We start from the raw sequence: 15,824 nt of genomic DNA on the forward strand, positions 1-15,824 counted from the left end.
GAAAAAAAAGGTTGAAAACCCAATTAAATTATTTTCTTCTATGTCATCACAATATCCACACAAAGGCATGGCTCACTTGACCCTCCTAGCGTCTTAATCCCTCCTCACTGCACCTCTGCAATATTCACTATCCAGAGGGCTCAGAAAGCTCGCTGCTCCAGGGAAGATATGTTAGGGTCTTAAGAATCGTTTTGTGAAGCTGTGTGTGATGACAGCAACATTCGTTCCATCTCTGTAAGGCGCAGAGCAGATAGGCCTCAAAACAGCGAGACTCCTGTTAGTTATAAGGGGATCTAATAAACACATTCCTCTCCTGTTAGACTATCAAAATAGGTCACCCTTATATTTGATGCTTAGCATTAATGACTTACCTAAGGTCAGGCTGACCCAGGCAAACCCCCAGTAACTGATTCCACATCGTTATGGGTTGGCATTTGTCACAGTATAGCACCACTCCCCTACCGCCACCTAAACCACACAAAACCCAGGAATACTGGGGAGTTCTCTGCCATCACAGACCGGGCTGGATAAAATGATTTGATCCTATCCTTTTCTCTCTTACCTCCCTGCACATCCATTTCTGGCCATAGCAGTAACTTCACATTGTTTCCCACCACCGCCCTATGATTGAACAGCTAGAATTATATTTTCATTTTTGATGGTCACAGAGAAAAATGCAAAAAATGCAAATATAGACAAAATGCAAAAAAAACCCCTACTACTTGCTTCCTAAAGACAGAAGTTTAGAATATTAGCACAAAATTAAACAAGTATAACTTGAAAAGACTTGCCATTACTTTATGATCACTGTGATTTTATAACAGTAGGCTTATCTGAAATATTAGACATAAGCAATTTTGCAAGTTAAAGTAATATAATTTCAGCATACTTGTAGCATTTTTTCCGTCTCTGGTAACCCATTTTTTTAATAACATGAAGCTTTGAGAAATTAAAGAATTTGGATTTTCCACACGTATTTGATTGATTTCATCCACTGAAAAATTCAGTTCCCTTGCCAGTTCTGTAGAAAAGAAAAGGAGTTACTAAGATTTCATATTGTACTTTTATCACATATATTTCATAAAAGTAATGCTCAACTGCCCCCCTGCCAAAAAAAAAAGGAAAGGATTTTATAGTAAAACCCAAGTACAGCCTTGGGCATTAATCTTTATATACTTGATTTCACAGGAAAATACTGATAATATACAGGCTGTGACTTATCTCTCCTAAGGTAATTCCCTGGTTATAATCAGATTCCCTTTGGAGATTATTTTATAAAGATTCTTGCTCTGTTCAAAGAGGATGTTGCTAGATTCTTTTAACTCAGCCAAATTATTGTCTGCAATTTGAGCAAACTTCATACAAGATAGGTAGGGATATACAATTCATAAACATGCCACATGAGGAGCCGGTAGGGTTTTCTCTCGGCAACCTTCATGAAGTGGATCTTTTACTCACATAATACTCTATTCTATATGCCTTCAAGTTTCATCAGTGCCACTTGGGAGGTTAAATGATGACTCCAAGCCAGATCATTGTCTATGAAATGCTGTCACTTGTGTAAAAAATAAAAGGGAGATAAGCTTTCTGTCCAGCTAAGTGTATATAACCATACACTCAATCTTGTGAATGCAGAGCGTGTCTTTGGAAGGATACATACGATATGCGTAGTTGCCTTGGGAGAGTTAAACTTGGGAGTCAAAGGTGAGAAGGAGACTTACTTTTCACTGTATATTTTTTGCACATTTAAAAAAGATGTCAGGTGTTTATTACCTTAAATGATTATAAAAAGTAAGAAATGTGAAAATAAATCCATGAAAAAGTAGTTGGACGATTCTATCCTGCTTAAGAACCATTTCCAGCAGTTTGGCAAAATGTATTCAGGGGCTTAAAAAAGTCTGTATCCTTTGACCAACTGATTTCACTCCTAGAAATCTATGGTGACAGTACACAGGGTTGTACACAATTATTTACATACATGAATGCTCACTGTAGGCTTGTACTACTGAAAAATTGAAAACAAAGCATGTGTTGAACAAAAGGAGAGGAGTTAATGTAATGCAGTGGCTGGCAAACTGATCACAGCCCACAGTTAGAAATACATTGTATATCATGGTGCTTATATAAATGAAACCACATCTTTATGGAGCAAAGCAACCTTACTATATGTGATAGACAGACATTTTCTTTTCCTTTTAAAAACAAAAACAAAGCATGAATTGATTTCATGACTCACTAGTGCATTGTGACCAACAGCAAAACACCATTGTAAAGTATGGCTATTGGATGTTATTTTTCCATTAAAACCAAGATCAGAAAGTAAATAAAAAAGCAGAAAATTATACTGTGTATATAACACTTTAAAAGCTTTTTATTAAAAAAAAAACCAAAACACCAAAGTACATTAAGTTGCTTGTTAACAGTGGTTCTGAGGGATGGATTTAAATTTTGTTTTTCTAAATGCTCATTTTCCTAATAATCTTCATTGAGCATATAGTAATTTGAATTAGAAAAGTTAATTTTTTTTAAGTGCCTTATCTCTTTGTGTTTTAAGGGCAGTAATCCTTCCTGCCCTCATGACCAAACCATATCCTTTGTCTAGAGACTCAGAGCAAAGACACATTGTCACTAAGAATTTTACAGTTTTATGACTTTGTCTCGCTATTCTTAATGTCACATATTCTCCAAGAGTTTACTCTGACAAACTAAGGACTGGTTTTGCTTAAAGAAAATAATCTAATAGTTATGGGTAGATAATGCACAAAATCAATATTAGCTCCAGGATATTTTCAGATTACAGTGTCCACTGTTAAAATATAACACTATTATTAATTTTATGTTCGAAAATACTTATACATAATGAATTACTGTTAACTCTCAACAGTCTGCAAAGGATTACTCAGACCCACTGTCTCTTCAGAGATCCACTAGGCCAGGTCAGTAGCAGTGTGCCTGAGGGCAGGGCTGGGCGGAAGGAGAGAGGAGGCCTTAATATGCGGAGGGTGGGGAAGGCCTGGGATTCTGGGCATTTGAAGGAAATAAATGTAAATGACCTTTTGTGCCATGATCTAGTTTCATGTTCTCCATTTTGATAGCCTAGATAATTGTTTCCCTGAGTAGAGAATGTATGTCGCTGATAGTATGCAAGATGACTTTAAATAGGACAATAATTAACATTTATTTATATTTAACTGTTGTTTTTTGGCTGTGCGTTAAAAAAAAATACACTCAACCTATAAAACTTAAAATTTCTCTGATTCATGTGAAGTAGGATTTGGGGGGCCCAGTTAACATCAAAACTACAAAGCAGTATTGTCCAGTTGACACAGAGCCTTATCTTCATCTTTAATGAAGTGAAATCAAGCCAAAAATTCCTCTTCTACACCCTGATTATAAAAAGTTTCATTCATTTCACAGAGCTCAACTATTTTTGTAAATTGAATAGATTCATTCACCTGTATCCTATTTTTTTCAATTTAAATTCAAAATTTAAGCTTAACTGTCATCCTTTGTTTTCTTATTTATCTAGTTATTGAACATGATCCTTGATTTCCATTATCAAAATGACATAAGATTTCCTTTTAAATAAATCTTTGAGCATAAAAGTGAGTCCACTTAAGAGTATCAGGTCAATAAGCATGCAAATAATATGTGTATATCATAAAAATTGTGACAGTGACTCATGAATGATTAAAATTTGTGAAACCTAGGCATGGATTAGTTGAACTATTGCCTAAGAGAGCTGATCTAAGGGCATAAACCATAGTTAAAATTTTTGGATTATTTAAACACCATAGGCCTTAGTTACGTTTTCCTATATGCCACAAAATAAATTTGCTATTAGGTAAAAGGTTATCCCATATTACCAGAAATGGCATTGTGAAGAAAGTGCTTAAATTTAAGGTAAAATAAGATTTAAATTTCTATTCTTTAGGGTATATGCATAGAAAAGCTTTGAAAAACACAGTATACGGGGTATTATCTATAATTAACTCTGGGTAGATAGAATTACGAGTGATAAACATGTTTTTTACTCATTGCTTTTTTTAAAAAAATAATAAACTGCTTATGAAAAAGACAAATTAAGAAACTATTTGTTTCGTTCAGGTGTATACACACTTACCTGTCCAACTAAGTCCCAGGTGATCGGCTACTATTGCCATCCTGATATCTGTCCGTTCACATGGACTCTGTGGACCTACGATTTACAATTTCTTAATTAAAATAATCATCAAGAAAGACACGACACTGGAAAATTGCTTTTAGCAGTATTCAGATTTTACAGAGAGACTACTGCTAACACTGTACACTTAAATGTGTCCTAATCACCTACATGAACACTTCTCTTTTCACATGACTCACTTGATTTTCACCTGCATCAGGCCAAATGTCAGACTACATGGATGCTCAATGTAATGGAATTCAACATGCTGACAAGCTAGCTACTTTACAATAGTTACAGAAGTGTCGTGTTGGTGAAAACACCACGATGGCATTTCAACATCTGTGCTTTTACTTTGACAGAATCATATCCATTAGCACACTGAAAAAAAAAAAAAAAGTTGCTCATCTTGAATGACACCGATATCTTCAGCATGCTTCCCTAGCTGTCTACAGTGTCGTTGGGTTAAAAGGAAGAAAGAAGAGTATATAGACAGCACATACAGATGACAATGACAGAATGAGAAACTACGGTTAAGTCACTCCACAGGCAATCACAACAGTTCATGCACTAGGGTCTACGAGTTGGAAAGTGTTTACAAACTATGCTCGTTCTCCAGGATGTGAGCAAAGAGTGCTCGAGAGACCTGACTGCCTTCATTCTCACCAGTCCTCCTACTGCTCCATTTCTCACTGCCGGCCTTTTCACTCTTTGATTTTAAAGGTGCTGCCTCTGTTTTCTTATCTCTAGCAGACTTCGTTGTAACCGAAGGCTGGCCACCCCGGGAAGTCTCGGACAACGACGTGTTTCTTGAGGTACTGTCTTCCTCATCGGACAACTCGGACTGCATCTTTTTGTCTTCTTCAGAGAGGCGGTCCACAAGCTTTAAGGTCTCACCACTAATTCCCTTAAAATATTCAATGGAGTGTTTACATACTTCCTTAAGCTGACTTTTCCTAACTTTAACTGTGGTAGTGGTGGTGGTGGTGGTGACGGTGGTGACACAGGTGGATCTTACCTTTACTGGCAACTTGGACGGAAGCTGTTTGGCCTTGCCTTTGTCTGGCTGCCCCTGCTTTTGTGTAGCACACGGTTTTCTAACTGAACCTGTGTTTTCCCTGTGTGTATTCTTCACTGGAATTCTGGACTTTACATCTACACGTGAAGAAGCAGTGAGGGTTTTGGTTTTCTCAGATTGACTAACCTGCTTCATTTTACTCACATGAATGTCTGGCCTATGGTCTGGTGGGAAGAGATCTTTTGGTGAAGTGGCCTTTATGGGAAGTTTGGATTTTCGCCTAATCCCTAGCGATTCCTTTGTCTTTTGCTGCTCTCCAAGAACTTTCTGTTTCTCTCTCACACAGTGTCCTTGCAGTACCCCTGTCTTTTTTCCTGATGAGCTTTTCACTGGATTAGCTTTCTCTGTGGTACAAGTGGGTGCAGAATGTTCTGTCAGAACTACATGACTTGTAATGTTATCTGTCTGTATAGTGGAAGAATCCAAATTGTTGTTGTTATTAAAGTTATCTTTTTGAAAATCATGTTTTTCTTGGGGCCTAACGCCCATGTGGCTATCGGCTGTATTTGCAATCACTGTTACAGGTTCATTCTCTAATCCCTGACCACTGGTCATCACAGCTTCTATCTTATCTGCCACTTCTCCAGGGCCTTCTTTCTTCAAGGTCATGGTGGATGCAGAAATTCCCATTTTTATAGGCGTGCGCAACTTGGGGTCAAGTTTAGAGGTGTTAGTGGCCGCTGCTGCTTTCTCCTGGGAGCCACTACTGGATGTGCCTTCCTGACACTCTCCGCTGGTCGGGATGCTGGGGTTAGGTTCCACTGTAGGTGCCTCTACATTTCCCTCTAGATTGGTTTCTACAGTGGTGTCCCCTGCCTGTGGCTGTGGGGTGGCAGTGACTGTACTTTTATCCCCTTCCCCCGGGTCCCCTGACTTCCCTTCAGAAGTATGCTCACCAATCTGGAAAAATTGGAGCCTCTCTTCAACAAAATCCCTCTTGCTCATGTCAATTGCACCACTGCGAGTCATCTCAAACATTTTTCCTTCATGAAATGGGAAGGGGTTAGGCTCACTAGTAGGGGTACTTTCGTCAGTTGGCGTTCGGGCTGGCGTTGTATCAGGGGTGGTGGCTGGAGAGTGGTCTTCCACAGCCAGACCGAATGGCTTAGTTTCATCTTCCCGTGATTTACTGTCATAAACGTCATCATCCCCTCGGTTATTAGACCAGGGGTCAAAATCTAGACCTTTGGTAGCTACTGTCTTAAAAGGAGTGGCAAATTCTTCATCTACTTTGTAACTGAAGTAAGTATCAGGAAACACTGATCTGTCCGGATGTCTGCCTTCTAGTGTGAAAAACTGGGCCCCCGACTTCTGATCAGTCTTGGCGGGAGTCTTTTCAGATGAAGAGCTTTTAGAAGGTGGCTTCTCTTCATCTGGCCCCACCCTTCCCTCCTCCTCCTCGATAACTTCCAACTTGCTTTGGCTAAAGGAGCGATCAGCTGGCTTCAGAATGCCCTCCGTGTTCCAGACATCTTTCTTCAGCTCTAGGGTTTGACCTGGGAATTTAGAATCACTCTCTGTCAAGCCGTCATCTTCGTCTTGCAGGTCGTAGCCGTCCAGAGAGTCGATCTCTGTGGCATCTGTGTCGTGAGAAAACTCTGCCGTGGTGGCAATGGAACACTCTGTGATGGACTGGTCATTGTTCCCATTCTGGGCCGTTTCATTCTGAGGTGAATCAAGGCCAAGGCCAAATTCAGTATCTTTTCCAGATCCATTCATTTCTGATTCTTTCTGGGTGGAAGCCTTTTCAGCAGAGGCTTTGGATTTTGTCCCTTCTTTTTGTTCGTCGTCGACCTCCTTTAACTTGAAGGTGTACTTTTTGACCGGGACTGGTTGATAAAGGGATTCGTCATCGCTGGAGTCACTGATGTCCGCCCCAGGAGGAACTGGGGAAGGTGGCTGCACCCTGATGACCGGTTCCGCCAGCCGGTACTTGTCATGCTCGTCTTGCAGACTGACTTCAATCATGTCAACCTCTCTTTCAGGGAGATTCGGATGTTTCTTATCGGACTCCATCTGGTCTGCATCCAGCGGTGGAGGAGGGGGAAATTCAATGTAGGCAACTCTGTTAGTTCTGAGTCTTTGGTTAGAGTCTGTGCTCACATGGTTAGGCGTTTGGTGCTCGACGGCTGCCGTCTCCTCCGCTGCAGTCTGCTTTAAGGAGGCTGACCGGGCCTGTTCCTCCTCCTCAGATTCCTCCGAAACCTCGGGAATTGGGCTGGGTTTGCCTGGTATATAAGCTATAAGCGAGTCTGGTGTCTTAGATGTAAATTCATAACTCACTTCCTCTGAACTGGGCGTCTCTGGGGTTAAAGGGCTTTTCCCAGAGCTGTCTAGAAAGGACACTTGCTCTAGAGTATCATCTTCTGGACTAGCCTGGGGAGAAGAGGGTGGCTTTTGCTGTCTAGTTGTATAAAAGGTCCCCCTGGTCTCTTGTACCGTCTTACATTCCTGACTTATGATTTTTTTTACACCTCCTTGTTGTATCTCCTTTTCATACTGCTTCCCCACCTGTACAAAACTGACATAAACAGGTAAAGTTTTTATCTCTTTCCCTCCCTCCGTCTGGGCCAGTGGTGCAACTTTTTCCAATCCATCAATGGGACTGTGGTCGAATACATCACTAGAGGGCGATTCCTTTCCTGGGCTAAACTCTAGAGAATCAGGAGACTTGGTCGGGGAGAGCTCGGTTTCATCGAGAGGCGGGCATAAGCCTACGTAACTCTGACGTTTGGAAACTTTGCTGATTTCTGAATAGGTAACTTTTTCATCTTCTATGGAATTAAAGTGCTGTGTCTCAACTGTCTCTTTACTCATACTTGATCGGGATAACTTTTGAGATAGTTCATGTTTTGGAAATGTCGACTGCTTGCAAAAGCCATCGGGAATGTCCGAAGACGGCGCCCTCCTTTCCTCCGCAGCCCTGACTGGGATGTGCGACACTGCCGAGCTCTCACTTCTCCTGGAAGGTTGGTCAGGAGATCCACCTGGATGTTCCCCGTCTTTAACACCGTATTCCCTATATAAGACTTTTTTGGAGGGAGATTTTACAGTCATTTCCTTAATTTCTGAGAGAGAGCCATTTGTCAACAATTTATGTTCTCTCTCAGTCACAGACAAAAATTCATCCCTCTGATCAACAGTTTTACTCTCAGGGTGACCAACATGATTCTCTCTTACATCATGAACAAGTACATGCGAAAGTTTCTCTTTCTGCGACTTATTGTTAGTGGCTCCAGAACTTTCCCACGTTCTAAAGATCTTTTTGTCCCATGGTCCCTTGGTGGCTAATTCTGCGGTTACGTGGCATGCCAAGTCTTTAGCCTGTTGCTCAGAAAAATAGTCAGGCATTGCTTTACTTGACATTTCAGTTCTCTGTTTTTTCACGTCATCAGAGCCAAAATCATTTATAACCATTTCATTGCTCTGGGCATGCTCATCTTTAGCTTTGAATACCGTAAGATCTTTTTGCACAGGGACACTTTCATCCAAAGGGTCTATGGCCTTCTGCTGTTTCTCTCTAGCGAACACTTGGTAGACAGGTAGCTTGCTCTCCTGGATTTTTTTAACTGGGATTTTGGATTGGCCATCTGGCTTTCTGTCTTCTTGAGAAACGTCCTTACTTTTGGCCTGCGCACCTTGTTCAAATTTTAATCTAATGGAACTGAGTTTAGATTGTTTGAGCTGAAACCCAGACTGGGGCCCTTCTGATTCTTTGCTCTGTGAACGACTTCCTTTGGCTTCCTCTGTGGACTTGCTATCCTCAGTCTGTTGGGAAGGAACCACCTCCGGGCTGCTGGGCAGACTGACTGCGTCCTTCTCATCGGCTCTGGGGAAGCCTTGTCTGTCGCAGCCACGCTGCCTCGCCTTGACCCACTCGTCACCGTTTGCCAGCAGTTCTGTCAGCAGTGCTTTCTCAGGGCTGCTACTGGTAGAGCTTTGAGATGAGTATTCTTTGCCATTCCTAGGGTGTGGCTTTTTCTCTGGGGACTGCAGTTCATCATTGAGCTTTTCGGTTCTGTCACGAAAAAACTGTGACACTTCAGTCAGTTTTTCTTCAGCTTCCTTCACGGTCCTGTCCACCCTATCTTCGTATATCAACTTCTCTCTACCTCTGTCTAATCTGTCCTCAGTAAAGCGCATCCACATGGCATGTTTTGGACTACTAACATCGCCAGAATAGTGCAACACTGTCACTTTATCAAAATGCTCATCCTTAGACACTTTACCTACACCATTTTCAGACACATCTTTATAGATTTTGGAGATAATTTCTTTTTTGGGGGCAGTGACTACTTTTTCTCTGGCCCGCTTATCAGACCCCTGTAACTCTGAGCTAGGGGGTCCCGCATGGTCTGTAACTGATTCCTCGGTATCAGAATGAGACACATCTAGCTTTTCTGACAGAAGCATTTTCTCAGCAAACCTGTAAGATTCCCCTCTTAGTTCTGACAACTCATCGTCATGGTATTCTATTGAGTGCTGACTCCAGAGCTTCAGTGTTTTGTAAGAGTCATCAGATATGAGCTGAGCAGAACTAGGGCGACTATCTTCTTCTTGGGACACGGGAGTGTTTACTCTGGAAGACTCCAGGTAAGACGGCAACGACTCTTCAGCAGTGAGTTCTTCTTCTTCTTGCTGACCCTGTTCCTCTGAACAAGGAAAAGCATCGTGTTTTTCTGGCAGAAAATCTTTTAGGTTAATATCTCCCCGGGATAAGTCTTTCTGATATACATACATTTCCTTTTCTGGATGCTTTTTGGTTTCTCTAATAATGACTTCAGTGGGCTCAGCTTGGTTACCTTTTTCGATGTGGACTTCTATTATACGCTCCAGTTTGGGTTTCATTTGGTTGTCCTTCTCTGCGTGCTGGGCTGAGGTTTCAGCAGCAGACTTGTGAACGTCTGGGGACACTGCCGACTTATGTTCAAACAGACCTGCCAGCTCTTTGGAAGGGTCTCGCCCGGACTGAAAGGCCTTCATGATGTCGTGGACTGACATGGTTTCTTCAATTCTCTCAGAGGTGCCTTCACTGCCTGGTGGAGAATGATAAACCATTCTGGTGGTTGTGGTTATATGAGTCTCTTCTTTAACACGCATGCCTTTGCCCAGAACGTGACTGTGGTCGTCTTCCTCGCTACTGGTTTTCATTTGAAACGCTTTGACTTTTTCTTTAATACTAGAAGTGGTAGGCTTTTCTGGTTCCAGTTCCATAAAAGGAGGTGACGGTTTGGGTGACACGGGCTCCTCTGGTTGGGACGGGGGAGCCTCTCCAGCTGAGGGCTCATAGCTTCTGATAACATGAACCACTTCAGTTCTCGTTTCTGTAATGACCGGAGGGATGGGGACTTCATGAAAAAGTGGTTTGGGTCCAGTGCTTTCAGCGCTTTGTGGGGCCGAAGGTGTTTTCTCACTTCTTGTTTCAAAGCCACTGTCAGACAAGGGACTTTTATCTTGGTCATGTTGAGAAAAGTCATCTGGAGACTCTAAAATAGTATCTGTTCCAAAAAAGGAATCGGCCATCTTACATAACTCTTTCTCGGAGGTGGAAGACCTCATGGAGGCTGGAGGCATTTTGAGTTTGTGTTCCTGCAGTGCAATTGCTGGTTTTAAAATTCGTTTCTGTCTCTCTTCACCATCCTTCTTGGCATCCTCAAACTTGTACTTTAAGTTTGTCAGTGAACTACTCCCGATATCATTTGTTAGGTAATCAATCACTTGGGTCAAGTTATAATCCTTTTCGGAGGCAGCCTTTGCCTTGACTTGCACTATCTCTGGCGGAGATGGAGAATGGCTCGCAGCAGCCTGTTGTCTTGCCTCTCTTATTTCTTCTGAACTGAATTCTATCCAGTCGTCTTCGGGAGAATGTCCTTTGTCACTCTTTGGTGATTTGGGTGGTCCCTTATCCACACAGACATCCTTTTTAAGGATTTCACTAACTTTCACTAAGTCTTCCTTCACTTTCTCGACAATTTTGAAAGGTTCTTCATCGTCGATTCTCCCTTCTTTGGGGAGTTCAGGTTGGAATGGCTTCTCCTCAGGCACATCTGTTTGGAGTATTGCAGTCATCCGCATTAGGTCCTCCTTCATTTCAGCCACGTCTTTTAGTATCTCCTGACTGGAAGATAGAGAAGGTGGCGTAGACAGCTTAAGGGCAGATGGTGCAAGGAACAAAGATGACTTAACTGGAGATGAAGTTCGATTGAAATGGGGCTGAGAAAGTGTCTCCGTAGTCAATGTTTTAATGGGCGACAGCAAGGCTGCTGCTGATTTTGTAAGTGAATTAGAGTCTGGAAGTTTCTTTAATGCTGGTTCTGGCAAAACATTGACTACAGAGTATACTGGCACTGTTATTATTGATGAAGTTACAGATGAGGTAGTTGCAGATATTGACGACCCGAGGGATGTATAGAGTGCACTTGCAGAAGGAGTTCTTAGAGACTGAAAAGCTGATGGTGCTGGAGAAACATATGACCTGAGTGGGGAAAACGGCATTGCTGTGGTGGTCGGGAACACTTTCTCAACTGCGTCAGCGGCTCCATTAACCACAGAGCTCACAGAGTTTGTAGCTGTAGCAATTTTTTCCTGTAATGTGGCAGTGGCTTTGCATCCGTTAATTAAAGTTGAAGATGATGGATATTTCAGAGGGGAAATAGATCCGTTGACTAATGCTACCTCTGCATGTCCAGGCATCTGTTTCACGGGTGATGAGAGAGAAGAGGCCATCGTAACTTTAGCTGATGAAATGACATCAGCTGTTGATTTAGCTGGAGACACCACTGACATTAAAGGTGAAGATATTAGTGGTGCTGTGGATGTGATAATTGACTTAAATGGCAGACTCGAGGAATACATATTAATGTTTGATTTGGGGGAAGCAGGGGGTGTCATGGTAATGGATGACCTCTCCAAAAGAGATCCTGCTGTAGTCACTGGGGAGGTTCGAGAGGAAAACGTAGAATTGGATGCCAGCCCCTTTAAAGGCGAGGCCTCCGTGACTGTGGGAGCTCTAACCAGGGTACCAGAGGAAACTTGGATATTGTATGGAGACTGTGACACCACTGTTTTTATTGGCGAAGAAATTGTCCGAAAGGATCTAATTGGAGATGCCACATCACTAATGGATTTAACCGAAGATGTAGTTGATGCGCCTAACGTGGATTTGATTGGAGAAGGAGTCGAAACAGACCATATTGATTTTAATGGAGAAGCTGATGGCGTATTAGAGGAGGAACTTGATAAGGAAGTGAAGCCTGATGTGGCCGGCCCGGGCACTGTCATCGGAGCTGCTGTGTAGGACTGGTATGCTCTTGCAGAAAAGAATGGCTTGTATGAGTAAGTGGTGGGGAGGGATCTCGTTGGTCCTGCGCTCCGTTCAACTGTTTCTTAAATTTTAAAATGAAATCAAACACAAAAATCAACAAAAATGGTTGAGAAACAGAGAGACCAGAGAAAAAAATTGGTCAGTAAACTTTGAAATATTACAAAAGCAAGTACAATTGTTTGCATGATTTAGAATGGAAGAGGCAAAAGGAACAATTAAGAGGGAAAAAAAATTGCTACAGACATAACTAATCCAAAGTTAAAAATAAAACTAAGTAAAACACAGAGCAGTGTGAAATGAAAAGACAGAAAAAGCACGTTGCAACCAAATAGGCCAACAGTGAAAAAAACACAAAAAACACAAGGAAACAATGATGAGAAAAATAACCACAATGGAAAAACTATTCCCTTACTTCCTATTGACTTTCTTATGTGCTGGTTTTGAAATATCAGTAGCCGTTCTGTTTTGCCCGTATAGGTACATGTTTGTTTTGTGCAACCATATAACTCTCATTTTAGTAATTTCTAATGTTCCATCTCCTTGGACCTCTTGGTGATACAGATTGCACCTACTTAGAACCATATCAATGTGCGTAGCTATATGTTAAATGTCTAAAACTCTTATTTTAGAAAACCACTCAAGCCTATTTCATGCAGAATCCAAAATAACTTTTAAGTGACAGGCAACTGATGTGCAAACTGTGAAGCCACTGGATTTTAAATTTGTATCTTCCATGCACAATTCGGTTATGCTTCACACCCGTAAAAAGCCAATAAGAGCAAGAAATTTTCTGAGTCAGAATTTTAAAAGAAAAAAAAACAAAGAAAAGGAATGTTTGCATTTATCTTTTCCATGCAGTATATTCCTTTTGGTGAGGAAAAAAGAAACGTTAACATGAAATGATTTTAGAATGCATGTGTACGCACACACAAAGGGGAAAAAAACTAGAAATATGGTTCATGGTTACCATAAGCAAGCAAAGCAACTGAAAACATTTTCTCATGCGCAATATATCATGGCAAACGAGCCAAAGAAGTAGTACAATTTTTATGCCATATTATGCACAATGTGTAAACTTTAAAAATACTTTCACAAGAGTATTTAGAAAGAAGAGTACACTTTTTCCATGAGATGCGAAGTCTTGGTACCTTTTGAGATTTTTTTTTTTTTTTTGGCCGCCCCTCGCAACTTGTGGGATCTTAGTTCCCTGACCAGGGATCAAACTCGTGCCCCCTGAAGTGGAAGTGTGGAGTCTTTTAACCACAGGACCACCAGGGAAGTCCCCTTTTGAGATTTTTTTAGGGAAATATTTAATACTGCATATGAAAAATCCATCTGCAACTAAATATATCATGTCTGGTGTTGTCTTCATTATGGATAAAAGCACATAGTTTATCTCAGATATTTTTCATAATCCATTTACTTCTAATTCTCAAAAGGTATCACGGGGGAAATCTTAAAAGCAGTCATATTTTTAACACCCCGTATTTAACTCTCTACAGTAGGATACAGTATATATCCGTGTATATATTTTATCGATAGCAAAGGGACCAATTCTGGTGCCTTCCCAGAATATTCATGGGACTCATGGATACCCCAAACACTGGCGCAACCATGAGGCAGACCTACCACCAGGAAGGATGGATTTAGTACCACATTCTTCTGGCAACGGGATAAGAAACATACGAATGAGGTAAGCACCCTCGCTGGGGGAGAGCAAGCACACACTGAGTCCTCTCTACTTCTACAGTTCTAGGAAACAAACTGAGCTGGTCACAGAGGTTCGGAATGCCTGCCAAGGGCTAACGTTCTATATCAAAGTTGAGTACAGTTTCGCTTCCAGAAAGCACTGGTGTTCAGAATAAGAGTGAAACTCAAAGAGGAAATGAGAATCTGCTTCATCTTTACACTCTTCATGCTGTGCTCGTGCCATTGCTACAATCCAGTCCTTGGATTAACAGCGACTCCCACAAGGGTGAAGATTTTCATTCCTGGTGTACATTTAAATTCAAACATTCAGAACATATCCTTTTCTAGGCTTACATATTATTCTAAAGAAAAGTGGAAGAACTAAGGAAAAAACTCACCCATTCATTACCACTCCTAGTCACAATTCTCAATATTGGCTTAATTTTGGAAACACCACACTGCAAATGGAAGGTTTGGGAATTCCTTCAATTCAGTGATTTGGGCTCCGTTTAATGGCTCAAGAGAACTTATTTTTATAACTACCAGAAACTGGCAAAGCATCTCTCCTTTACCACTGAAGTCTGGCTTCACCAAGCAGAGCAGTCTTCTGAACCACATCTAGGGTTTTATACTTTGCACAAAGCAACCAATTTACTGATTAGTTACATATTTTATGCTTTAATGATACATATTTTGTGATACCCTTTATAACAAAGGGAATTCTGGGTGTCAGGCACTGAATTACAGCAGCATCTTTTTTCTGGAGGGGGGCGTTGGAAAGGACAGGGTAGTGCAGGAAAAGCTGCCTTCACTTGGAGTTCTAACACCAATTCAGGGGCCATAAGATTTCCTTTGTTTTTCTTTTAGTCCATTCTTAGTTCTTCCCATTCTTCTGTCCACCATTATGCTCCCTCTTGTAAAACAGAGAGAAAAGTACCCTCTTCCTTCTATCAAAAGTCAAGGAAGACAAACTACATTTACCTTAACTGAAGCTAACCAAGAAGTAGCAACCCTTTCAGAGGTGGGAAAAATTCAATTGACTCAGCACACACACCTGACCTTACAACTCATATATTCCCCAAATAAATACCTTAGGGACCAAAATCGGATAGCAGCTTGCCTGCCCAGAGGTACCCCAACCTCAAGTAGCTGGTCCATGGAGACTGTCCAAAGCTTAAGGCTATTGCCTGGGAGTCCCAAGCATCTACACCATGAGAGCCTTCGCTTTGGGGCAAAAGAGTATCCCAAGGAAAACTTCCACCCAGGAGATTCAGTTGTATTGAAAAACCATCTAGTTACATACACACATACCTTCCCTGCTTTGTAGCATAATAAGAGTTAATTTCAGCTCTTATGGTTTTGGAAAGATTTAGATATTTATGCTAGAGGAAAAAAAGAGATCTGGAAGAACATTCAAGAGAGTGGTTGGGTTTCCTTTCTCTTATGCTCCCCATTTTGTGTCTGAATATAAAAGCTTCCCTAGTATGTACTCCAGGAGCTAGACTGCAGAAGATTATGCTAAGACCACCTGAGCGAAGTAGTAGAGTCGTTTCCTGCTGCACATTTAGTAT

At 41.4% G+C, this 15,824-nt stretch overlaps 1 protein-coding gene across 5 annotated transcripts in view; it reads right to left on the reverse strand.

Annotated features, from left to right (window-relative positions):
* Positions 1 to 15,824, reverse strand: part of ANK3 (ankyrin 3) — a 514,823-nt gene that overhangs the window by 34,320 nt on the left and 464,679 nt on the right. For 4 of the 5 annotated variants that reach the window (XM_081254083.1, XM_081254082.1, XM_081254084.1 and 1 more), the window contains 2 exons: positions 4,124 to 4,198; positions 890 to 1,021 (listed from right to left, as the gene is read on the reverse strand). In XM_081254083.1, the coding sequence (XP_081110209.1) occupies positions 890 to 1,021; positions 4,124 to 4,198 (207 nt within the window). Of the gene's footprint in view, positions 1 to 889; positions 1,022 to 4,123; positions 4,199 to 4,828; positions 12,620 to 15,824 lie in introns of all 5 variants that reach the window. The other variant, XM_081254080.1, reaches the window with a different exon arrangement.

This window comes from Mesoplodon bidens (genome assembly GCF_964165515.1).
Source record: "Mesoplodon bidens genome assembly, chromosome: 1".
NCBI classification, from domain to species: domain Eukaryota; kingdom Metazoa; phylum Chordata; class Mammalia; order Artiodactyla; family Ziphiidae; genus Mesoplodon; species Mesoplodon bidens.